The sequence below is a fragment of the Scyliorhinus canicula genome, chromosome 6 (assembly GCF_902713615.1).
Source record: "Scyliorhinus canicula chromosome 6, sScyCan1.1, whole genome shotgun sequence".
Classification (NCBI taxonomy): Eukaryota; Metazoa; Chordata; class Chondrichthyes; order Carcharhiniformes; family Scyliorhinidae; genus Scyliorhinus; species Scyliorhinus canicula.
Window position 1 is genome coordinate 106,440,611 of NC_052151.1, and position 27,425 is coordinate 106,468,035.

The 27,425-nt window shown below is 45.8% G+C and overlaps 1 protein-coding gene across 31 annotated transcripts in view; it reads right to left on the reverse strand.

Moving 5' to 3' along the window:
* epb41l2 (erythrocyte membrane protein band 4.1 like 2) overlaps nucleotides 1–27,425 on the reverse strand; it is a 270,752-nt gene that overhangs the window by 45,032 nt on the left and 198,295 nt on the right. For all 31 annotated transcript variants that reach the window (XM_038799827.1, XM_038799837.1, XM_038799828.1 and 28 more), the window contains one exon: nucleotides 5,808–5,960. In XM_038799827.1, coding sequence (XP_038655755.1) covers nucleotides 5,808–5,960 — 153 coding nt within the window. The remainder of the gene's footprint in view (nucleotides 1–5,807; nucleotides 5,961–27,425) is intronic.

Genomic DNA, 27,425 nt, shown 5'->3' on the forward strand with positions numbered 1-27,425 from the left:
TCCTCAATGATGGAGAAGCCCAGCACATCTGTGCAAAAGACAAGGCTGAAATCATTCGCAGCAATCTTCAGCCAGAAGTGCAGAGTGGATGATCCTTCTCGGTCTCCTCTAGAACTCCCCAGTATCACAGATGTCAGTCTTCAGCTAATATGATTCACTCATGATGTCAAGAAATGGCTGAAGGTACTGGATACTACAAAGGCTATGGGCCCTGACAATATCCCGATAATAGTACTGAAGTCTTGTGCTTCAGAACTTGCCACATCTCTAGCCAAGCCGTTCCAGTACAGCTACAACACTGGCATCTACCCAGCAATGTGGAAAATTGTACCCTATACACAAGAAACAGGACAAATGCAATCCAGCCAATTACCGCCCTATCAGTCTACTCTCCAGCATCAGCAAAGTGATGGAAGGAGTCATCAACAGTGCTATCAAGCGGCACTTACTCAGCAATAACCTGCCCACGGACGCTCAGTTTGGGTTCCGTCAGGGTCACTCAGCTCCTGATCTCAGCAAAGGCTTGGTTCAAACATGGACAATAGAGCTGAATGCTAGAGGTGAGGCAAGAGTGACTGCCCTTGACATCAAGGCTGCATTTGACCGAGTACGGCATCCTGGAGCCCTAGCTAAACTGGAGTCAATGGGAATCAGGAGGAAAACTCTCCGCTGGTTGGAGTTATACCTGGCACAATGGATGACGGTTGTGGTGGTTGGAGGTCAATCATCTCAGCTCCAGGACATCAATGCAGGAGTTCCTCAGGATAGTGTCGTCAGCCCAACCATCTTCTGCTGCTTCATCAATGGCCTCCCTTCCATCATAAGATCAGAAGTGGGGATGTTTGCTGATGACTGCACAATGTTCAGCACCAATCAGGACTCCTCAGATAATGATGCAGTACATGTCCAAATGCAGCAGGACCTGGACAATACCCAGGCTTGGGTTGTCAAATGGCAAGTTACATTTACACCTGAAAAGTGCCAGGCAATGACCATCCCCTACAAGAGAGCGTCTAACCATTGCTCTTGACATTCTATGGCATTACCAACGATGAATCAACATCCTGGGGGTTACCATTGATCAGAAACTGAACTGGACTAGCCATATTAATACCTTGACTAGTCCAGTTCAAGGACAGGTCAAAGATTAGGAATCCTGCAGGTAACTCACCTCCTGGCCCCCCCAAAGCCTGTCCATAATCTACAAGGTACAAGTCAGGAATGTAATGGAATACTCTCCACTTGCCTGGATGAGTGCAGCTCCAACAACACTCAAGGAGCTTGACACCATCCAGGACAAAGCAGCTCACTTGATTGCTCCCCCTTCCACAAACATTTACAACCTCTACTACTGACGAACAGTGGCAGCCCTGTGTACCATCTACAAGGTGCACTGCAGTAACTCACCAAGGTTCCTTAGACAGCAACTTCCAAACCCACGTTCACCACCATTTAGAAAGTGAAGAGCAGCAGATAGCTGGAAACCCACCACCTAGAGATTCCCCTCAAAGTCACTCACCACCATGACTTGGAAATATATCGCCGTTCTTTCACCGTCACTGGGGCAACATCCTGGAACTCCCCCCTTACATCACATTGGATGTACCGACATCTGAAGGATTACCGCGGTTCAGGAAGGCAACTCACCACTACCTTCTGAAGGGCAACTAGGAATGGGCAATAAATGATGCCCTAACCAGCGATGCCTAGATCCCGTAAAAAAAATTTTTTAAATGCAGCTTGTAGTTTAACTGATAGCACTTTTCTTTTTGAAAAAAAGAATTTAAAATACCCAATTCATTTTTTTTTTTCAATTAAGGGGCAACTTAGAGTGGCCAATCCACCGAGCTTGCACATCTTGATTTGATTTGATTTATTGTCACATGTACAAAGTACAGTGAAAAGCATTTTTCTGCGACTGAGGAAATGTACACAGTGCGTACATAGTAGACAAAAGAATAATCAACAGAGAACATTGACAAATAGTACATTGACAAACAGTGATTGGTTACAGTGCAGAACAAGGGGCCAAACAAAGCAAATACATGAGCAAGAGCAGAATAGGGCGTCGTGAATAGTGTTCTTACAGGGACCAGATCAGTCCGAGGGGGGGTGTCGTTGAGGAGTCTTGTAACTGTGAGGAAGAAGCTGCTCCTATGTCTGGATGTGAGACTTCTGTACCTTCTGCCTGATGGAAGGGTCTGGAAGAAGGCAATGCCTGGGTGGGAGGGGTCTCTGATAATGCTGTCTGCCTTCCTGAGGCAGCGGGAGGTGTAGACAGAATCAATGTGGGGGTGGAAAGTTTGTGTGATGCGTTGGGCTGAGCTCATCACACTCTGCAGTTTCTTGCGATCTTGGACTGAGCAGTTGCCATGCCAGGCTGTGATGCAGCCGGATAGGATGCTCTCTATTGCACATCTGTAGACATTTGTGAGAGATGATGCAGACATGCCAAATTTCTTTAGTTTCCGTCGGAAGTAGAAACGTTGTTAGGCTTTCTTGACTGTTTCATCAACGTGAGTGGACCGGGATTATAACCCACAGGAACTTAAAGCTAACGATCATCTCCACTTCGAAGCCATTGATGCAGACGGGAGTGTGTGTCGTGCTGCGCTTCCTGAAGTCGATGATCAGTTCCTTGGTCTTGCCAACATTTAGAGAGAGGTTGCTTACGGCACACCATGCAACCAAGTGATTTATCTCCCTCCTGTAGTCTGATTCGTCGTTGTTTGAGATACGGCCCACCACAGTCGTATCATCTGCAAACGTATAGATTGAGTTGGAGTTAAATCTTGCCACACAGTCATGTGTGTATAGGGAGTACAGTAGAGAACTGAGCACACACCCTTGTGGGGCTCCGGTGTTGAGGACTATTGTGGAGTAAGTGCTGTTGCCTATCCTGACAGATTGCGGTATGTGAAGAAGTCGAGGATCCAGCTGTACAGGGAGGAGACAAGTCCAATATTGCAGAGTTTGGTTATTAGTTTTGTCGGGATAACGGTGCTGAAAGCGGAGCTGTAGTCGATGAACAGCAGTCTTACATAGTTGTCCTTGTTGTCGAGATGTTCGAGTGTTGATTGTAGAACCAGGGAGATAGCATTACTGGTTGCAGTAATAGGCAAACTGCAGTGGATCGAGACCTTCTGGGAGGCTGGCAGTGATCCATCTCATGACTAGCCGCTCAAAGCATTTCATGATAACAGAAGTCAGGGCCACCGGGTCGGTAGTCGTTGAGGCAGGCTACCTCGTTCTTCTTTGGTACTGGTATTATGGTGGTCTTCTTAAAGGAGGTGGGAACCTCAGAGCTGACCTTGGTGCCGTGAGGCAGCAATGCTAACCACTGCACCACCGTGCTGCCCCTGCGGATTCACTTTCAAGAAGGCAGCTCTTACCTCTGAGGCTGTAATAGTCGGTATGGGTGTGTCCAGGGCTGTTGGAGCTGGTGGCACTGATACATTGACATTTTGGGTTGTGGGGGCGAAACCCACGCAAACACAGGAAGAATGTGCAAACTCCACACAAACAGTGACCCAGAGCCGGGATAGAACCTGGGACCTTAGCGCCGTGAGGCTGCAGTGCCAACCCACTGAGCCACTGTGCTACCCTCTGATAGTCACAAAGCTGTCAATTCATGCCGGACAGTGGTTAGCACTGCCTCACAGCACCAAGGACCCAGGTTCGATTCCGAACTTGAGTCACTGCCTGTGTGGAGTTTGCATGTTCTCCCAGTGTCTCCATGAGTTTCCTCTGGGTGCTCCGATCTATTCCCACAGTCCAAAGATTGCAGATTAGGTGGATTGGCCATGTTAAAATGACCCTTAGTGTCCAAAGGTTAGGTGGGGTTATGGGGATTTGGTTGTAGGCCGAGGTAGGGTGCTCTTTCAGAGGGTTGATGCAGACCTGATGGGCTGAATGGCCTCCTTTTGCATTGTAGAATTTCTAGGATTCTAATTATGAATTTGAGTATATAACCTGGTTTGATAATTTGGGGCATTCATTTAAGGTACTATCTTTCCATTGAGATGTTAAAATGTGGCCACATCTACCTGCTTCCATGGGTATAAAGAAATCCATGGCATTATTTTTAAAAGGAACAAGGTCTTCTGCGTTAATGAATACCACAAAAAATAGATTAGCTGGACTTTGTCATCTGCTGCTTGTGGGATCTTGGCTTACAAATCAGCCATCACATTTGCATATGCACCAGCAGCTGCATTTAAAAATGGTTGTGGAGAATGTTAGTCCCATTGGTATAATGAGCTATGAATGCAAGTGCTTTATTTTATAGAGGAAACCATTCAGCCCATCGTTCCTGTGACAGTTGTTTAGTATATTTCTCATACTGAAACTGATTTCATCCCTTCTGGAAATCTACCTCCTGTAATATTTTAAATCTCGCTCTGGAACCCTTCACACCACATTTCGGCCTCCTGCTCAAGATAAATAACTGGAACTATTCTGGTAGACCAGTTAGAAAGAAGCTTCCCGAACCACAGAGGCATAGCTGGAGGCAGTGCCAAGAGAAAAATCTGAAGATAGAACATTGACTCAGCAATCTATGCGCTCTGACCTCAAAGCTTTCTTGCCAGAGAAGGGGTCAACATGGAAGAGGCAGACTGTCAATTTGGCCCACTTCAGAGGCTTGGTGGACTAAGCAGGGAGAAAGTCTCTTCCATAGGAATCTTCTGATGTCAGGAATAGGTAATGCGGGGGAGTGGGCCTAGGCAACGCGGGGGAGTGGGCCTCGGCAACGCGGGGGAGTGGGCCTCGGCAACGCGGGGGAGTGGGCCTCGGCAACGCGGGGGAGTGGGCCTCGGCAACGCGGGGGAGTGGGCCTCGGCAACGCGGGGGAGTGGGCCTCGGCAACGCGGGGGAGTGGGCCTCGGCAACGCGGGGGAGTGGGCCTCGGCAACGCGGGGGAGTGGGCCTCGGCAACGCGGGGGAGTGGGCCTCGGCAACGCGGGGGAGTGGGCCTCGGCAACGCGGGGGAGTGGGCCTCGGCAACGCGGGGGAGTGGGCCTCGGCAACGCGGGGGAGTGGGCCTCGGCAACGCGGGGGAGTGGGCCTCGGCAACGCGGGGGAGTGGGCCTCGGCAACGCGGGGGAGTGGGCCTCGGCAACGCGGGGGAGTGGGCCTCGGCAACGCGGGGGAGTGGGCCTCGGCAACGCGGGGGAGTGGGCCTAGGCAGGCCGGGGGTGTGGGCCCAGATAGGGCGAGGGAGTGGGCCCCAAGTAGTGGGGGGGGTGTGGGCCGAGTTAGGACGCTCTTTCAGAGTGTCAGTGTAGTCACAGTGGGTCAAATGGCCTCCCTCTGCACTGTAGAAATTGTATGGTTCTATGGTACCACATGCACATTTTTTCCACCTCTCTTTATGGAATGCCTCTGCAATACCATGCCTTCCTTTCTTCGTCCTACTACCTATGCAACTGCAAGATGTACAACACCAGTTCATTTAACTCCACTTATAGCAATTCCAGACAGAGCCTCTTCCATTTGAGATGACTATTACATGCATTTTCTCTAATTTAGTACTGCTCATAGTCCAGTGACTTATATACTGGAAAAAACAAAGATTAGGTGGACACTTTGCCAACCACTTTGGCAGCTTCCTGTGTATTTACAACATTGCAGGTGGTCTCCTCTGGTCCCACCCCCCTCCTCAGAGTGTACTGTTGTTACAGTCAAATAGAATGGAGCATGAACCTTGCTCAAATTATTAATTGCAATCCATTTAATTTGCATCCCATCAGTCTTAAATAAATTGTGAAATCTAAATATGTCAAATTGACGTATGGATAAATTCTTACCTCTCCAGGTCGGATTTTAATATAAAAATTGCTTCGTTTGTAAGAAATTTTAAGAATTTTTGGCCAAGCAAAGCGGTTAATTCGGAGACGGTCCTTGTAGATGAGCAGTCCATTCGCACATATGCCCAACATAATATCAACTCCTTCTGAATCCTATTTAAAATGCAACAGAAAAATAACATTTAAAAAAATATCAACAAGTGAAAGCTTCAGCATACTAAAGGACAATTTTCTAAATTAATTGGCAGATAACTATAACTCAAGATCATTACAAGAATCTCCAGAATAGAATAATTTTATGAATGTGTCCTTTTAAATTATTTAAGGTTAATTACTGGATAACTGGAGGAGGAAATGATGAGGATCCATTGAAAATTATTCTTGCCTAAGTTGCATTTAATGTTTACTCAATGCTCTGCTAAAACCAATGGCAGCTATATTATGTAATATGGACATAGGAAATAAGAACAGAAGGCCATATGGCCTTTCAAGCCTGCTGCAACATTTGGTGTGATCATTGCTGATCTTGGGCTTCATCTCCATTTTCCTGTCTGCTTCCCATATCCCTTCATTTCTAGAAAAATCAATGTCTGAATCTTCTATTCAGTGATACCGCATATACACCCTCTGGGGTAGAGAATTCTAAGATACGGAACCCTATTGAATGAAGAAATTTCTCCTCGTCTCAGTTCTAAAAGATCAGGCTTTATCCTGAAACGGTGCCACCTTGCTCTGCATTCTCCAGCCACGGGAAACAATCTTTGTCCACCCTGTCTAGTGCCTTAAAAGACATGAATATTTTGATGAGAAGACCTTTCCTCCAAACTCTAGAAAATATAGATACTATTTATCTATTTATAGATACTATTGGCCTTTTGTGATAGGCCAATCCTCTCTTCCAGGGTCAATTTACTGAACCTTTGCTGTGCTGGCTCCAATGTTCTTTAAATATGGAGACCAAAATTTCACAAAATGGCCACGATTTAATGTAAAAATTCTAAGTGTGGTAGCGAGCATGAATGGCTGCATGCTTCCAGATGCTCGACCCGGCCAGGCCGTCACTGCTAGAAAACGTTAATTGGTCCACATGCCGCACAGGATTCACGCCACAAATGATGATCCCATTGGCTGATTCGTTAGGACTGTGCTCACCAGCCCATACTAACAAGGGAGAACAACACTTAAACCGCTCATGCCCCCTAGCCTGGGATACCCCACTGATGGCGGAGAATCCTGCTGCCCAGACATCTTGTTGTCCATATCCCCTCCCCAGTGCACACACCACCCTCTGTTCACGGACACGTCCTGAGTGCTGAGGCTCAGCCCCTGGGTTTTCCGATGTTGCCTGCTGCATCCGTGGTGTTGCTTCCTGCAGTGTTCAGGCAGTGTCCAAGCATTACGGTCTAAGTAGGCAATAACTGCCGCATGCTACATGGCGTGCCTAACCACAGGAATCTACTTGGGAGCTGTGAAGTGCTCACTTAACTATGATTGCCAATTCCTTATTGGCATTAAACTTCAGCCGCACAGCCAGAGGCCTCCACGGTCAGTGAGAGTTATGGATGGTCGGTGGTTCAGACAGGCAGGGATTGGGGTTGCTCCTATTATGGGTACATTTGATCCAGGGGGTGGCATGTCAGATCCACAGGCACTTTGGCACCCCCAGCCCTGGGCGCCCCCCACAATGATGGCAGCCCATCTCCTGCTCCCCTGAGCAGCCATTCCACCAGCTCCAAGTTATTAAAAAGGTGTACATGACCACTGCTGGGGAGATGGTTAGATCACAGGAGGCTGTTAGATAGGGGGTCGTTCCCCTTAATTGTATGGAGATTGGCTTTAAGTAGCGATTACTGGTTTCGCACCACGGTGGCATCCTGATTTAGCTAACGGGAGCGGGCAGGTTAGATCGCAAAACGATCGGCCCCGGCACGGTTTCTGATTTTGGCCTCTCCCACAGTCTAAACGGCTACGCTGAGCTCTGTGCCCTTAGAAACCTTTGTTAGATCGCGCCCGTAGACTCACCAAAGGCCAATACAATTATAAGCAGGCTTCTTGTATTCTTTTACTTCAGCCTCCTTGCAATAAAGGCCTAAACACCATTTTCTTTCTTAATTACCTGCTGAAATTGCAAGATAAATTGCTGTTCCCTGTTGTACATCCAAATCTCTTTGAACATCGATAGTTACATGCTTTAAAAAAATTCTGCTTTTCTAGTCTGATGGCAAAAGTGTATAACCTCTCACTCGCCACGTTATACTCAATTTGCTGCCCTGTTGCCCACTCGCTTAACCTGTTTACATCTCTTTTCAGCCACTGTGTCCTCTCAACAGCTTAACTTCCCACCTAATTTTGTATCATCAGCAAATATAGATACATATATCCCTGTCTCTTCATCCAGTCATTAATACTGATTGTAAATAGCTGAGACCTTAGAACTGACCCTTCCATCACATCACTAGTCACAGACTGCCAAGCTGAAAAAGCACCATTTATTCCTATTCTGTTTCCCATCCGTTAACCAATGCTCTAGATCCATACAAATATTTCACCTCAAAATACCCTGAGCCCCTAATTTCTGCATGACACCTTATCAAATGTCTTTTGTAAACCCACATATACATTTACTGTTACCCTTATCTACCCGACCAGTCACCACCTCAAAAAACACCAATTAACTTGTCAAACACAATTTTTCTTCTGTGACTTATTCTAATCATAGCAGCATCTCTATTAAAAACTATTTGCTTTAAACAGTCTAGATGATGTATTTCCAGGGTAAATTAACGGAGGTACATGATTCCGAATTGTTGGTAGACAGTGAACAATCAAACTTATTACAGATCATTATTTTTAACACTTAAAAAATATACCGTCCTTATAATTTGGTATGCAAGGGTGTTTTTCACGTTCTCGCTTTCAGAAATTGTCCAAAGTTCAAATGATGTGTTACTAATTTGAATGAAGGTTAGTTAGATTTAATATACAGCATTGCAGATGTTACGACCATGTAAAAGGCGTAGCCTTAAAGAGTTAAGAATGTGTGTATGTACGCAACCCCCTTTTAATTTACGAGTGGTTCAATTTGAAAATAACCTAGCAGACTAGCTTTAGTCTTAAACAAGTTAGGTTAGTTTATTGCTGAAAGTTACCTAGGCAAAAGTGATGAAGTTATTAAAATGCAGATAAAGGAAAAAGATACATAAAAATGAGATTTCTAATCAATCTCAGAGATATTGTTGTCGGCCCCCTGCTTGAGTTCCATTTGTCTGAAGTGAAGGGATTGAACTTGAGGTTCTGTTTAGTAGAGCAGTGGTTCTGCAGTCAACGTGAAGATGGGACTTTGTCTCCACAAGGACTGTGCGGTGGTCACTTCTATCGACAGGGTCATGGACAGATGCATCTGCAGCAGACAAATTGGTAAGGACGAGGTAAAGATGTTTTTCCCTCTTTTTGCTTCCCTCACCTTTGGCACCTGGACTCTTTTGGCAGAACATTGTCATAATATACATCTATGTATATAATGGGAGTGCAAACAGTCAGTGATTGACACACAGGATGACCAGTAAGCACAATGAACAGAGCAGCCAATCACCAGACAGGACACTGCCACCAGAGGGCACCAGGTTTCCGGCTATCGCATAAATGCAGGGCCTACGTATCGATGAGAGTGACCATTTCACACGCGAGACCAACAATCAGTCAGCGCAGGTGCATACAACCGCACTGCGCATGCCCGATGGCGCACGGAATGCGCTCACCTTGGCGCCATGACGTGTCCAAATTGTGGCTCCGCCCATTTAAAGCTGCAATGGCCGGCAAAATCACGACGGTTTTTACAGTGTGGCAAGCTTGGCCACTACGCAGCCCTCTGCAGATCTGCTCCACTGCCCAGCAGCCAGCGATCCCAGCCACGGTGCAGAAGCGTCCCTTCAATACAGCACGGCACGCCAGACTCCGACCCCGACAGCCCAACAGATCCTGATGCTGAGGGCCTTAAATCCCCATACCGGGTGGGCATCATTACGAAGCATGCGCTGCCTTTCTCCAAGATAGTGAAGCACCTCTCGATCCTCAGCGTGGATCCCGACGACAAGTGGTGTGCTGTCCTCACAGTTAACAAGGCTCACATCCGGTTCAAACTGGACACCGGCGCATCGTCACACCTCATCTCGAAATCCGATCTCGACACCATCCGTGTCAGAACAAGTATTCTTCCAATGGCCTTCCAGCTCCTTGACTACAATGGCAATGCCATAGCTGCCAGTGGCTCATGCCAACTCGGAGTGTCCAATAAGTCAATTAAAGCCACATCGTAGGACCTGACAGAGCATCCCTGCTCGGTGCTCGGGCCTGCAAACTCCTGAACCTAGTTCAGCGACTTCACACCATGTCATCCCCAGAGGCGACGGCCTCACCTGATGAAAACTTCAAGGCTGAAATTGATGACATCATCACGCAGTACCACAGCGTGTCCGACGGAATGGGCACGCTCCCACACCGATACAAAATCCTGCTCAAACCAAACGCCACCCCTCTAACTCACGCACCATGTCGGGTGCCGGCACCCCTCAAGGACCACCTCAAGCAGCAATTACAGGACCTCCAGGACCAGGGCATCATATCAAAGGTCACAGAACCCACGGACTGGGTCAGCTCCATGGTCTGCGTCAAGAAGCCGTCAGGGGAGCTTCGAATCTGCATCGACCCCAAGGATCTAAACCGCAACATCATGAAGGAACATTACTCGATACCAAAACGAGAAGAGTTGACCAGCGAGATGGCTCATGCCAAATTCTTTACGAAGCTGGACGCCTCCAAGAGGTTCTGGCAAATACAGCTGGATGCATCCAGTCGCAAGCTGTGCTACTGCTACAACCCGATGCCTTTTAGCATAATCTCTGCTTCAGAGGTATTTCACCGCATCATGGAACAGATGATGGAGGGTATCGAGGGGGTGCGAGTGTATGTTGACAATGTCATAATCTGGTCCACAACTCCTCGAGAACACATCGATCGCCTCAAGCAGGTATGCTACAGAATCTATGAGCGTGGTCTCCAACTCAACAGGGCCAAGTGCTCGTTCGGTCAATGAGACATCAAATTCCTTGGTGACCACATCTCGCAGCAAGGCGCGCGGCCAGATGCTGACAATGTTTCGGCGATCAATGCCATGAAGACCCCAGAGGACAGGAAGGCGGTCCTCCGTTTTGTAGGGATGGTCAACTTCCTCGGGAAGTTCATTCCTAACATGGCGTCCCACACCACAGTCCTCCGCCATCTCGTCAAAAAGTCGACGGAATTCCAGTGGCTGCCCGCTCATGAGAAAGAATGCCGTGAGCTGAGGGCAAAACTCACCACAGCACCGGTTCTGGCGTTCTTCGACCCAACCAAGGAGACCAAAATATCCACTGACGCGAGCTAAGATGGTATTGGGGCGGTGCTCCTCCAATGGGATGACTCCTCATCCTGGGCCCCAGTTGCGTATGCCTCCAGAGCCATGACGCCCACTGAGCAACGATACGCTCAAATTAAGAAGGAATGCCTGGGCCTCCTAACCGGAATCGACAAGTTTCACGACTATGTGTATGGCCTCCCAAAATTCACGGTTGAGACGGACCACAGGCCATTAATCCACATCATCCAGAAGGATTTAAACGACATGACACCTCGGTTACAACGAATCCTTCTCAAGCTACGGCGCTATGACTTTGAACTTGTCTACACGCCAGGAAAAGAACTCATTGTTGCAGATGCCCTTTCCAGGTCTATCACCACACCATGTCAACAAACTGACTTTGTCTGCCAAATCGACGCAGAGGTGCAATTGTGCGGCTCCAACCTTCCGGCCTCTGATTAGGGTCATCCAAATTCATGAGGAAATGGCCAAGGATCCTCTGCTACAGCGAGTGATGCAACACCTTACAAATGGCTGGCAGAAGGGATAGTGTCCCCAGTTTTACAACGTCAAGGACGACCCGAAGGTGGTGGATGGCATCCTCATGAAGCTCAATAGGACCGTGATTCCGCAGAGCATGCGAGCTATGGTTCTCGGCCAACTCCCATGAGGGTCACCTGGGGGTCAAGAAATGTCGACGCAGAGCTCGGGAGGCAGTCTATTGTCCGGGCATCAGCCAGGACATTGCCAGCACGGTCCTCAACTGCCCTACATGTCAGAGATTCCAGCCAGCTCAACCCAAAGAAACTTTCAGCAACATGAGATAGTGACCTCCCCATGGTCCAAAGTCGGTGTCGACCTTTTCCACGCCAAGGGGCGTGACTATGTCCTCCTGGTCGACTACTTCTCCAGTTCCCCAGAAGTGGTGAAACTGTCCAACTTCACGTCAAAGGCGGTGATTAAAGCATGCAAAGAGACGTTCGCCAGGCATGGGATACCGCTCACGGTGATGAGTGACAACGGTGCCTGTTTCTACAGCCAGGAATGGTCTGATTTTGCTTGGCTATACAACTTGCGTCACGTCACCTCCAGCCCCCACTACCCGCAGTGAAATGGGAAGGCCAAAAAAGGGGTCCATATCGTCAAGAGGTTGCTATGCAAGGCTGCAGACTCAGGTTCCGACTTCAACCTGGCGCCTCTGGCATACAGGGCAATCCCGCTGTCCACTGGGTTGTCTCCAGCGCAGATGCTCATGAATCGCATTCTGCGAACCACGGTTCCAGCCAGTTCTAGACCATGACCATCTCACAGTCATACAAAAGATGCAGCAGTCTCGGGCCCAACAGAAATCAGTATATGACGCTCATGCCAAGGATCTCCCCGAGCTGGTCCCAATGTTCGTGTCTAATTGCCTGACGGCGGGTCAGCCACAGCTGTGGTGGTCAAGCAAGTGGCCCCGAGATCGTTCCTCACCCGCATAGCTGATGGCTCCTTCCTACGACGCAACAGACGGGCGCTGCGCAGATGTCCACGCCCGCCACCTGACCGTGAAGTCCCGCCACACACTATGCTCCCTCCGGACGCGCCCTACCACGAGGCCACCGATCTACCAGCAATCCTGCCGACCCCTGCGACCATCATATTGGCGGCGGTCCCACCTATCCAAGTGCAGGCGGCCCCTGATATACCCTTGCGGCGATCCACCAGAATTCGTCGCCCGCCACAAAGACTAAACTTATAGACTGAACTTTTGCACAATTTTGTTACCTCATCGTTTTGACCTGTAAATATTGTATTTACGGTTTCATCTGCCCTATATCTGCACTAGCGACACCTACCTATGTATATACGTTCGCTTTTGCACATTCTGTATATAGTCACACACATATACACATCCACACGCACCTTAATATTTATTATCTCAAAAAAAAGGATGTCATAATATACATCTATGTATATAATGGAGTGCAGACAGGCAGTGATTGACACACAGGATGACCAGTAAGCACACAGAACAGAGCAGCCAATCACCAGACAGGACACTACCACTATAAAGCCAGAGAGCACCAGGTTTCCCGCTCTCTCTGGACCCAGCCTCTGAGACAGTCAGAGATCGTGAGCTAGCCAGTGCAAACAATGCGGTAGCTAGAAAGTCTGGTTAGGCTATCACTAGGTCTCCAGTCAAGTCAGCATAGTGTCAACCCACAGTTGAACATGTATAATAGATAAGACGTTAAATAAAATCGTGTTGCATCTCATCGAGTGCAGTCCACATCGACCCAGCCTGCCCAACACATCAAACATCAGTTGATTTCTTAATACCTTCCTGTTTGTTCTCTCTAGATCAAGAACCTTCTCAGTTGATGTTTCTCAAGAGTTCTTCCTGGGGTTCGGCACACTGACTCACAAGATGGCTTCTTACAGCATCCTTCATACAGTTAAAAAAACACAAAATGGCTGCTTTGTTTCACTGTTCACAAGGTAATAAAGTTAATTATGTTGCAGTCCCTTTTGGTCTCCCGTTTCCTTAGAAGTAAACATTTAAAAGATTCAATGGACATCCCTAGATGGGTCTTTGCATTTTTTAAATGACTCAACATAATCAGCTCCAGGGTATGTTATTCTCCAAGTCTGAGTAAAGATTGTAGACTTCCAGTTAACACAAATACTTTATTCAGAGGGTTCGTTCTGTTTCCAGAGCTCAACCAGATGTAATGCAGTCAAGAGGTATGACCAGTGAAGCTAAGATAAACTGCCTATGCTGAGCTGTCTCTGTCTGCTGCTGCTCACTAGCCCTTTGCTTCTCAAAGAGGCGGATCCTCCCTTGGGTCGGACCCTTTATACCCATCTCTAATGCTGCCCTCTAGTGATGCTGCGGCTGTACATCTGTGCTGTAGTCCCTGGTGCATGTGCAGATGTACAGATCATTACATTTCCCCCCCCCCCTTTTATTTGACATGTTTTCGAGACTGGCCTCAAGAAAACTGTACATAACAAATGGTGAGAATATGGAAATCTGCACACTGTGAAAATGATACAAGTAATGCAGAAACAATTAACTGCGTTATGAGTCCACCGTGAGAAATGTCCATATTCGCCTTGTGCGTGTGTTGAAGTGTCGTGACAAACCTAGCCAGTCGGGTGCCTTACGGTTTCTGCTGGAGCGCCTTAACGGTGGTAGTAGGGATGATGGTTTGATGTCATCAAGAGTACCGTCTGGCATTGTGTCGCAAGGAACGTCCTGTGGACAAACGGACTCAGTCAAGTCCAGTGTGGGAAACACCGGCGTTGTAGGTCGAATCACTAACAGATCCCGGTGGTTACGGCAAAAAAGTACACCCACTGACAATTTGACAATGTAGGACCGCTGTGCCTCCTGCCTGATCACCATGGCTGACTCAGACCATCCGCCTTCTGGGTCCTTGATTCTGACGATGTCGTCTATTGTTAGTGGCTTCACATGTTGATCGTAGTATTGTTTTTGTTTGGACCATAGTACCCCCATTTTGTCGAGGACCAGAGCGTTGTCGGGGTCTCGGAATTGTATCGCCGGTCGGGTTGTCCTGATGTCTCTGCCGAAGAGCATCTGCGCTGGCGACAGTCCTGAGCTCAATGGGGTTGCTCGGTACAATAACAGAGCTAGGTTGACGTCCAAGCACAAATCTGTTGCCTTACTAATGAGTCGTTTAACGATGTGGACACCTTTTTCCACTTTCCCATTTGACTGTAGGTAGCACGGACTGGATGTTACATGCCGAAAGCTGTAGCTGTCTGAGAACTCCATTCCCAGCTCGCGAAGCAGGGACCATTATCCGACATCACCACACGCAGGATTCCATGTCACGCGAATGTCTCCTGGCATGCCTTGATGACAGATGAAGACGTGAGATCAGGGAGTTTCAGTACCTCCGGATAGTTTGAGTAATAGTCCATGATCAGGACGTAATCACGCCCTGTGGCATGAAATAGGTCAATGCCCACTTTTGTCCACGGCGCCATTGTGAGTTCTTGTTGCTGCAGTGGTTCTTTGCACTGTGCGGGTTGATGTCTTTGACAGGTGTCACATGTCATGACCATGTCCATTATGTCTTGATTCATGCCGGGCCAGTACACAGCCTGTCGTGCTTGCCTTTTGCATTTCTCAATTCCTAGGTGGCCTTCATGAATTTTACGTAGCATCTCAGCGCGGAGAGTGGGCGGAATCACAATCTGCGCATTGCGTAGCAGGAGGCCATCAACTTCAATCAATTCTAACTTGACATTCTGAAATTGTGGACATTGTCCCCTCATCCAACCGTGCTGAAGTAGGCGCAGCACTCTCCATAAGGTTGCGTCTTTCAGCGTCTCCTGTCGGATTAGGCGAAGCTTCTCATCCGAAGCAGGCAAATTTTCCGTGCATAACTTTTGGCCCTGATTTCTCTGACGGGGGCTGGTGGTGCGCTGTCAGTGCCAATTGATCAGGACAGTGCGTCGGCAATGGCAAGGTCTCTTCCCGGGCTGTATACTAGGGTGAAATCATACCTTTGCAGCTTCATCATGATACGCTGCAGATGAGGTGTCATGTCATTCAGATCCTTGTCTATGATATGGACCAACGGTCTGTGGTCTGTTTCCATGATGAACGTGGGCAGGCCGTACACGTCGTCGTGGAACTTCAGAATCCCAGTGAGGAGTCAGAGACATTCCTTCTCGATTCGTGCATATCTGCACTCAGTTGCGGTCATGGCCCTGGACGTGGATGCCACCGGGACCCAGTCAGACTGGTCGTCCTGTTGGAGGAGAACGGCGCCAATCCCGTCCTGGCTGGTGTCAGTGGAGATCTTGGTAGGTCTGGTTGCATCAAAAAAATCAAGGGTCGGTGCCCTCGTCAGTTTCTGTTTGAGATCCACCCATTCATTCTGGTAACGTTGTGTCCACTCAAACTGTGGTCTTTCGTAGGAGATTGCGTAAAGCTGCTGGCCGTGCGGACAGGTTTGGGATGAACCTGCCGAGGAAATTGACGAAGCCCAGAAATGGTAGCACCGCCTTCTTGTCATGTGGCGCCTTCATGGTCCATATCGCAGCGATTTTCGCCTCATCAGGGCTGACACCCTGAGATGATATGGTATCACCCAAAAAGGTTATAGACTCCTGCGCAAATGTGCATTTTGCCTGGTTCAGTTTCAAACCGTGTTTATGAATCCTCTGAAACACCTTCTTCAGACGACAGAGGTGCTCTTCTTCAGTGGTGGACCATACGATGATGTCATCCACATAGACTCTGACACCCTCAGTCATTTGCTCCATTATCCTGTGGAAGATCTCTGGCGCAGAGATAATGCCGAAGGGCATGCGATTGAAGCAGAAACGTCCAAATGGCGTGTTGAACGTACACAGTAATCTGCTTGATTCATCGAGCTGTATCTGTGAAAACCCCTGCGAGGCGGTCGGGTTTGGTGAAGTTACGAGCATTCGCCATCTCAGATGTGATCTCTTCACGCTTGGGGATGGGGTAGTGTTCCCGGCAAATGTTCGGTTCAGGTCCTTCGGGTCTATTCATATGCGACGATCTCCAGAAGGTTTCTTAACGCAGACAATAGAGCTGACCCAGTCAGTCGGCTGCATGACTCGCGATATTACGCCTTGTGACTGCAGTCTGTCGAATGCTTTCAACTTCTCCCGCAGCGGAGCTGGGGCCCTCCTGGGCAGCTGAATGACGGGTTTGGCGTCTGTTTTCGGCATGATTTTGTATTGGCAGGCTAGGGTGCCCATGCCTTTAAATACTTTGGGGTACTCTTGTGGATTCTTGGGCATGCTGTGGATTTCAGCTTCCAGGCTTGATGGATCCTGGGTGTGCAGTAGATGCGTTGTACCAGCCGCAAGTCTTTGCAGGCCTGAGGCCTAACAGTGATGATTTATTGTTGTCTACAATCTCGAATCGCAGCTGCTTGTGTATCGTCTTGTTGTCCACCCGGAGATGGCATGATCCCTTTGAGATTATCTGATTGTCGTTGTAGTCCTTCAGCCGACATGCAGCGGGTATTATTTCATGGTCTCCTGGAATCGAATGGAGATCCTTGCTAGTGAGGAGGTTAGCTGAGGCACCAGTGTCAAGCTTGAAGACTAATGGAAAGTCGTTGACTTGCACAGTCGCAGTCCACTCACTGCTGGAATCAATGCTGTTGACCGGGTGAGGTGTGCCGATTGTTGCGCCAGGTTCCTCAATTGTCTCGATCGTGTCCACGACAAGCGAGTTGCCGCAAGCGAGATTGTCCTCGTCCGAAGAATAGTCATCATTGGTTTTTTTGTGCCCACGTTGAGTCTATGCTTTTTACGTTGATGTTCATGTGTTTCTGTCTTGTGGTCTTCATTTTCAGTGCAGCTGTGCACTGAGGCAAAGTGGTCGTATTTGTCACACTTTAAACATTGCCAGAAGCTGGACATTGCCCTTTTAAGTGGGCGTGTCCACAGCAGGGACACGTCATGACGCTGTCCCTCCACGCTCGCGCATGCGCAGTAGGCCTTTCTTCCATGTCGAATCTTCGGGAGAACTGCGCATGCGTGTGGTATGCATCCAGGTTCGCGCGCGCGGGATTGCCGCTAGAGCAGCGCCTTCTGGAAGCCTGGGCCACCATTTTGACAGTCTCAACCTCGTGGTGAAGGCTTGGTCCCGGTAAGTAAATTCCTCATATACTTCTTTACTTTTTTCATGAGTAGAGCATCTTTGATGGCCGTTTCTAGGGTTCGGTCTTTTCGTTTTAATAAAGATTTTCTGAGTCCCTCATTCGATATGCCATTGACTATCTAGTCTCTGATGAGGGAGTTATGGAGGTTTTCAAAGTTGCAGGATTGAGCTAGTAATTTTAATTCAGTCACAAAACTGCTGAAAGATTCTCTCGGTTTTTGCAAGCGCCTGGTGAACTTGAATCTTTCAAATATCTCATTGACTTCAGATTGACAGTGGGTTTCAATTTTTTTTGATGATTATTTCCAGCTTGCCCTTGTCCTCCCCTTCCAGGTAGGTAAAGGAATTATATATTTCTAATGCCTGCGGCCCTGCCAGGGATAAGTGCAAGGCTATCTTCCTGGCATCAGGCACTGAGGTCAGATCCTTAGTTTCTAGATATAGATTGAACTGTTGTGTAAAAAGTTTCCAATTGGAATGCATATTACTAGTGGTCTTGAGCAGGCGTGAAGCTTGGATTGGGTCCATCGTGCCGATTGGTATCCGAAGGGTCCAAATGCTGCGAGGCCTTCCTTGGTCGAGTGTCTGGTTTAAGTTCTCTTCTCTTGCTGGTGTCCAGCTAGCTTGCTGATATCACTCTTGGTACCATATGTTATTCTCTAAGACTGAATAAAGATTGTAGACTTCCAGTTAACACAAATACTTTATTCAAAGGGTTTGTTCTGTTTCCAGAGCTCAACTAGATGTAATACAGCCAAGAGGTATCACCAGTGAAACTAAGGTAAACTGCCTATACTGAGCTGTCTGTGTGCTGCTGCTCACTAGCCTTGTGATTCTCAAAGAGGCGGATCCTCCCTTGGGTCGGACCCTTTATACCCGTCTCTGATGCTGCCCTCCAGTGATGCTGTGGCTGTTACATCTATGCTGTAGTCCCTGGAGTATGCGCAGATGTACAGATCACTACACAGAGATGAGTCTAATGAGGTCTGAATAACCATCGGAAGGTAATGTTGTATACCCATACTTTCATTTTGATAAAGGCTATAAGCTCAACGTAAAGGTCTGAAAACATAAACGTTCCTTTAAAACAGTTGTCCTTAAAACCTGTAAGATCATAATTACATGTTTGTGACACAGAAAAGTCTGCTAAATGTGCTCCAAAAAAATCTTCACAAAACTGAATCAGGATGAAATGGAGCCATTGTAGCATAAAACAGGAACAATAATGTTACAAAATCATTTCACAGTCCAAAGTCTTGCCAATTAGAAGCATATATCAGGAATTCAGGTGCGTATGGATTTTCTGTCGCTAAAATAATTGGATGTAAAATCTTGGTGGTTACATGTAAGAATTCCCAATATTCCTGGAGGGTGAGGTGCTGCCTAATAAATAGTATTTCATAAAAATTACTTCCAGGAAGTGTGCTTTAAAAAAAAGTTAAGGGACAGATATCAAAAATTTGTCGGTGGAGTGTACTTTGTTTCAAAAGTTTAAATGGCTTCCAATGAAGTAAATATTTTTAACCTCTAAATTTTGTTATGATCCCCATGTTGACTGTTTGAATTCTCAGTGATCAACATCAAGGAACTGCATGACAATATTTCAAGTTAAGATTTTTATTGCAACACACTAACTGGGAGCAACGTTGACTAAACGTTAACTGTAGCACAGTGGTTAGAACTGTTGCTTCATATCACCAGGGTCTCAGGTTCGATTCCCACTTGGGTCACTGACTGTGCGGAGTCTGTACATTCTCCCCGTGTCTGCGTGGGTTTCCTTCAAGTGCTCCCCCTGGTCTCTTGACACCCCTCCCCCTCCCCCACGGCCTCTGAACCCCCCCAACGCACCTATTAAAGGGTCCTCAAGCTCCGTCCTCATCACACCTCAGAAGGACATGGCACCCCCAGGCCCAATGCCCAGCATGGGTAACCTGGCACTGCCAAGGTGTCCAGATGCACCGTCAAGCTGGCACTGCCAAGGTGGCAGCTTGAGTGCTAGGGTACTACCCTGCCCAAAGCCCGACCACCAGGAGCCTCCGATAGCCTGGGAGTTCCCTCAGGGCAACCCAGTAGCACAGTGTTAGCACTGCTGCCTCAGTTCCAGGGACCCAAGTTCAATTCTGGTCTTGGGTAATTGTCTGTGTGGAGTTTGCCCTTTCTACCCGTGTTTGCGTGGGTTTCTTCTGGGTGCTCCAGTTTCCTTCCACAGGCCAAATATGTGCAATTGGATTGGCCATGCTAAATTGTCCCTGAGTGTCCAAAAGGTTAGGTGGATTTATTGGGTTACGGGGACAGGGTGGAAGCTTGGGCTTAAGTAGGTGCTCTAGGGGGCTGTTGCAGACTCGATGGGCCAAATGGCCTCCTTTACACTGTAGGGATTCTATTCTATTCCATGTGCCATTACGACTGGTCCGCATTTGTGTGGCTAAGTGTCAAATAGCACCATGGCGAGGTCTTCCAGGCATGGGTGTTCAATCACAAACTTTGGAGAATTCGGCTCTGACATATTAAGTGAGCCGAACTGCTCACTTAAATATGCAAATCTGGATCTCGCCTCATAACCTCTTGCGAAATCCCATTAGATTTACAGAGGCATTCCAAGCATCGCAAGTCTCACAAGAGGCCTTTCGTAAGATTTCAGGCCCTTGATGCATTACCGGTCAGGCACAACGAGGCTGTTCGATCGTGCCCTTTATCTCGTGATATTTCTCTCTCACTTTCGGTTTGTAATCTCAGAGGCACGGCTGCCCACAGTCAACCCTAGTTGCTTCTGCCTTTGTTTTCAGGTGTGAAAACTTTGCCCATTGTTCAAGCCCCTGTCCTTAATGTAACCAAGCAACTTGGCCTGTTGCTGAGCAGAACTCAGCAAATCACATGATTCTTTATTTTACTTTAGTGACATTATAAACAATGTAATAAAACCTTGCTTTCATAATAATTAATTTCATTGGACTTAGAATTTTATCAAGAATTTAAAAACATATATAATTATTACCTCCTGCAACTGCACTAAGGCACAAAGATTGTTTGCAACTTTTGTCATAACAGTATCTATGCCAGTTCTTCAAGAGCTACTGAGCTAGGCTTATTCCAATGTCATTTCACTGCATCCCTATAATTTTTTCCTTTTTAGATAATTATCCAATCCCTTTTGAAAATCACAATTGAATCCACCTCGGCCACAATCTCAGCCAGTGCATTCTGGATCCTAACTATCTGCTGTGTAAAAAGGTTTTCCCTCATGGCATCTGTGGTTCTTCTGCCAATCACTTTGTTTTCTGGCAACTATCAAAGGCAGCTTACTATTTGAAGGAAAAGCTACATCGGGTCTCACTTGAATGTTTTAGCATTATTCAAAATACTGCACTATATAAAAAAGTGAGAGACAGGATTTAAAAAAGGAGGCAATCAGAAGTAAATAGAGGCCCAAACAAACAGAGCAATTAACAATAATGAAAAGACCTTTTCCCTACTTCCCTAGGTACTAACCCACACTTAATGTCGATCCAATAATAAAAAAAGCAGCTACAAGGCAAGCCTTTCCGACTGCTTCAAGGACAAAACCATCTGCAATCAACAAAATAGGGCAGCATTTGTAACAGGCCTCAGTGGTAGTATCTGATAATCTGTGCCCCATTTAAGAATATTAAAGAGATAATCCACCACATTTAAGCATCAACTTCCAAACTGAACTGGCTTCATGCATTATTAGAAAATAAATGCACCACGGCAAAAAAGGGTTGAAGCAATTTTACTGGATCCGCAGCAACATGTTCACATTACAAAATACAATAGAAACCTTTGCCTCATTCTTTTGCTTTAATTACCAGTTAAGCATGAAAAGACTCACTTGTAAATCTGCTCCATTTGTCCCATTGTAGTAAGGTTTCAGTAACAGCAATGTATACTAATGTATTTCAGTAAAGTTTCTGAAATTCATATTATAAAATTCTAAGATCACATACAATAAAAATAGAGCTTGAATTGAATTTTCACTTTTAACAGTGGCACTAATTAACACTTTATATTAACAAAAGTGAACATATGAACTGGGAATACACGTAAAGAGTTATGATTTTAAGCAATGCATGACTATTCATGACTCAGTTCTTGAGTAAAGTCAGATGAGGCCATGCATATCTTGACTTGGTGATGGTAAAATGAGTGAATGACATAGACAAATGGAAAATGTAGCGATGTGGCACTCATTTTCTGGGATTCAAAGAAAAGAGATTAGGAACCAGGCATATAATTTTTTTAAAGACTTAAGCGTAAAATTAATTAGTCAGGGTGTATTTAACAAAAATAAATCAAAGATGTATGTCAAACCAGGTAGGATAAATATATCTGCAGGATCAGAAGCATAAGTTAAATTAACATGGTCCTACATAAACAATAAACTTGATTATTTCCTCTGGTATTCACTAAATAAAAGGCCAAGAGTGTCATGTCCTATCTCAATAGAAATAAATAGGATTGAAGTCCCAGAAAGGCTATATAGTTTTGAAACAAATAACTCACTAGCGATAGATGCATATTTGTTCCAGTGTCTTCAGAAACAGGTGAGACTTTGATGGTAATCGTAAGGTAAACATAATCCCAGTACAAATAACTGTAGACTGAAAATGGGCTGATATTGTGTACAAAGGGGCAGCATGGTGGCACAGTGCCAGGGACCAGGGTTCAATTCCAGCCTTGGGTGACTGTGTGGAATTTGCACTTTCTCCCTGTCATGAGTGTCCCTTTGAAGAAAGGTTTGGTCTTACCACATGACGTGTAGCACAGCTTCAGTGATGAAAATTTGTGGGTGGAGCTGGGCTGTGGCTGTGAGGTGAGAGGGGGTTTAGGTTTTGGGGTTTCAGTTTTAGTTTGTTGCTTTGGACTGCAGAAGAAAAAAAAGTGTTACCCTGTTTTTATTTTAAAGCTGTTCCAGTGAACTGAAAGCACATTAGGTGTGGCAAACTGCCGTGGTAACTTTAAAGATAGAGATGCTTTCTGGAAGGAGTTTTGAATCGGCTGGTTGGAACTGGATCAGAATCTCAGGGAATGGGCCAGTCCCATTCAAGTGTGATTATGGTGTGCTGGGCCATGCCCTTGAAAGGGGTTTTGGTTTATTGGATTTTGTATTGAATTGGAACAGCTACTAAGGGGATTCATTAAGAGTTATATACATAGATTACTGTAGCTGTTGTGTGTCGTTTCATGTTTCTAATTGATAACAAATTCTTGTTTTATGTATGTTAATACATTCTTATAATAAACCTGTTTTGATAAAAGCGCCTAGGAAGTCTGATGAATCACACCTGAAGTGAAGGCTCTCGTGCTCATCAAATTCAACTTAAAAGTTATAGGTCAGGCGAGCTTCATAATACATTTTGGAGTTTCTGAGCCCTGGCCCATATCACTATTAATGCCTATGTGGGTTTCCTCCAGGTGCTCCAGTTTCCTCCCACAGTTCAAAGATGTGCAGGTTAGATAGATTTGCCATGCTAAATTCCCCCTTAGTGTCCAACAGTTAGGTGGGGTTACAGGGATAGGGCAGAGGGTTGGTGCAGACTCGATGGTCCGACTGGCCCCCTTCACTACAGGGATTCTATGAATGCTGAGCCAGGCAGTAACTGAAGTGCTGCTGCACTACTATGGAAAATAATGGAAGGATTTAATTTGGGTTGTATGTATTAAAACTAGAGCATATAATAGGAGATGAGGGTTTTAGCCAACCAAGCTTCCTAACTTTAAAACTTTCCATCACAGTGAAACATGGAAAGATCTAACCAAAGTTTCACCACAAATTCTACTGGCTAACCTGAAAGTGCTGAGGATTCGGGGAAACCTCAAGCATGGATTTTAAAAATGGCTCATACTGAAAACAAGGGATACACGCTGGAGGAGTTCTCTCAGGTGGGAGTAATGTGCTAAGTGGGGTGGCCCAGGGATTGATATTGTTTCTAAATGACAGCAATGACTTGTTTTGTGAAACACCATGAATCATTTAGCTTTATAAATACCAGCAAGGACAATTAATTCTGAACAACTTGGAAAACTGAAGCAAATTAAACAAAACATGTAACTGTACACAATAAAGGCCTATTAAATTTAATATGCACAAGCAACAAGTTATGCATGGAGGAAGACAGAAAATGGGCAAGGCACGTAACTCCACTGCATTAGCTCAGCTGTGAATGAAAATGGATCCAAGGAATTTTACAAGGTTTTACGCTCAATAAGCCTAACTCCTGCAGAGCAGCAATCAATAAAGCAAATAGAATTCTGAACAATAGTTGCCAGATAATGACGATCTCCCATAAAAGATAATTTAACCATTGTCCCCTGACATTCAACAGCATTACCATTACTGAATTCCTCACCATCAATAAATCCTGGGATTACCATTGAGCAGAAACTTAACTGAAGCAGCCACATGAATACTGTGGCTACAAGAACAGGTTGGAGGCTGGGAGTTCTACAGAGAATAACACTTCTTGACTCTCCATAGCCTGTCGATCATCTACAAGGCACAAGTCAGGGGTGTGCAGGAACACTCCCTACTATGTCTGGATGACTGGATCTCCAACAACACAAGAACCTAGACACTATCCAGGTTAGATTCACAAGAATGGTTCCAGATTTTAGGTACTTCAATTACATAAACAGACTGGAAAGCAGAGGATAATTGATAGAAGTATTCAAAATCATGGGGCATCTGATCAGAATAGATAGGGAAAAACTGTTCCTATTTTGCAAAAAACTGAGAGCCAGAGGGCACAGACTTAAAAGATCCACATCAAAGGTTACAGAATCACCGAACTGTTACCGTGCAGTGCGCAACCACTTGGCCTACTGTGACATAGTGACATTCTCCTGCATTTTCCTCGTACTCCTGCACATTGTTCCGGTTTCAATTCAAATAATCATCCAATGACTTTTGAATATCTCGATTGAATCTGCCGCTACCACACTTCCAGCAGTGCATTCCAGACTCAAACCACTTGTGGGAAAAAGTTTTCTCTGAAATCACATTTGCTTCCTTTGCAAATCATTTCAAATCAGTGCCCTCTTGATCATGACACTTTTACGAGCGTAAACAATTTCTCCCCATCTACTTTGGCCCGCCTACTCATGATTTTGAACATCTCTATAAAATTTCCTCTTAGCCTTCTCTTCAAGGAAAGCAGTCCCAACCTCTCTAATATAACCTCATAACTGAAGTTTCTCATCACTGGTACCATTCTTGTTAACCTTTGCTGCAATCTCTCCAATGCGCTTGCATCCTTCCTAAAGTGTGACGCCTAGAACTATACACAAAATAACCATGCAAAATAAGAGCTCATCGCGCAGGCGATGACAGATTAGCATGGACAAAGGATTGGTTAGCTAACTGGAAACATAGTTTATGCATTTTTGTAATGACAAGTGGAGAGCAACGTTGGGGCCTGACTATTTACAATTTATATCAATGGCTTTGATGAAGCAACCAAATGTACCGTTGCTAAATTTGTTGATGATACGAAGATAGGTAAGAAAGTAAGTTAAGAGGAAAGAAGGGGTTTGCAAAGGAACGTAAATGGGTCAACTTAAAGGTGCACAAAATTTGGCAGATGGGAGTAAAATGTGGAAATGTGAGAACTTGGCCACTTTGGAAGGAGAACACAAAAGCAGCATGTTATTTAAATGGAGAGAGATTACAGAACTCCAGTAACCAAGGTGCCCTGGTACATGAATCACAAAAAGATAGTACACATATACAGCAAGTGATTAGGAAGTAAAATGGAGCGTTGACGTTTATTCCAAGGAGAATGGAACATAAGAGTAGGGATATTTTGCTGCAGTTGCACATGGCGTTGAAGAGACTATATTGGGTATACTGCATACAATTTTGTCACCTTATTCAAGAAAACAGTTCAAAGTTTCAGTCAACTGATACCTGGGATGGAGGGAATAATCTGAAGAGCAAATGGTGGACTGGCATGGCATGTATCCATTGGAATGTAGAAGAGGAGTGATCTTATTGAAACATATAACATCCTGAGGGGACTTGACAGGGTGGAGGCTGAAAGGATATTCCTCTTGTGGAGGAGATTAGAGCTAGTGGACACAATTTAAAAATAAGTATCTAATTTAAGATGGAGATGAGAAGAATTTTATTCTTACGGTTGAGTGTTTTTGGAACTTTCTTCCTCAGAGAGGGGTAGAGTAAGGCATTGAATATTTTTAAGGCAAAGATAGGTAGATTCTTAACTAAGAAGAGAGTCAAAAGTAATAACTGTTAGACAGAACATAGTGTTGATGCCATAATCATATCAGCCATGATCTGATTGAATGGTGGAGCTGGCTCGGGGGGCCGAACAGCCTTTTCCTGCCCTTAATTTCTATGTTCAGACGTAAGCAACAGGGTCTGAGAAAAATATTTCATGCTGTAAGTGATTAGGATCTGGAATGCAGTGCCTGAGAGTGTGGTGAAGACAATATCAATGAAGGTTTTCATGCAGGAATTGGATTACAATCTGAAAAGGAAGGATGAGCAGGGTGACAGGATGGACGTGTCATTGGAATGTAGAGTCAGCACAGGCACAATGGGCTGAAAGGCTTTCGGTGCTTTTATAATTTTAGGACTCCAGGACAAAGCTTGAATGGCAGCCCATCCAGATGATCAACTTCAGATGATCAGCCCCACCTCGACCCATTTGCTTTCATTTCATTTTAACTGTCTTTTACCATTTCTTTCTTAATATACATTTAATTTCCCCCCCCCCCCAATCTTATCCACCTTTCCTGCCCCTTTCTCCTCTTTGCTTCCCCCTTCCCCTCCCCCCACACCTACAGTTCATCCTCTGATGTTAATTTCTCTGCTGTTTGACCTTTCACATCTTGTCCTCTCTGGGGACTGCCATTAACATTCTTTCCCCTTGGTATCTGTGGCCATTAGCACCCAGTTTCCCTGGGTTTCTGTGGCTATGACTCATCTTTCATTGTCACTCCACAGTATAAATATTTCCCACTCTCTCTGTCTGTTAGCTTTGACAAAGAGTCATCGGACTCGAAACGTTAGCTCTTTTCTCTCCCTACAGATGCTGCCAGACTTGCCGAGATTTTCCAGCATTTTCCCTTTCGTTTCAGATTCCAGCATCCGCAGTAATTTGCTTTTATTTTTTACAAGTACTTGGGAGCGGTCTTGACAAGGTGGATGTGGAGACGATGTTTCCTCATGTGGTAGATCTAGAATTAGATGGTAACTGCTTAAAAATAAGGAGCTGCTCATTTAAAATAGAGGTGAGACAAAATCTTTTCTCTCACTCAGTAGAATATCAAAGAAATGTTCTTCCTGAGAAGTTGGTGGAGGCAGTCTTTGAATATTTTTCATGCAAAGCTGGATAGATTCTTGGTAAACAAGGGGGTGATCAGTTATCAGGTGTAGGCAGGATGCAGATTCAATGTTACTATCAGATCATCCATGATCTTATTAAATGGGAGAGGAGGCTGGAGAGGTCGTATAGTGTCCTCCTGCCCTTGCTTGTCTGTTAAAGAATTTTCTACTGAACTAAACATTTATCTCCTTATA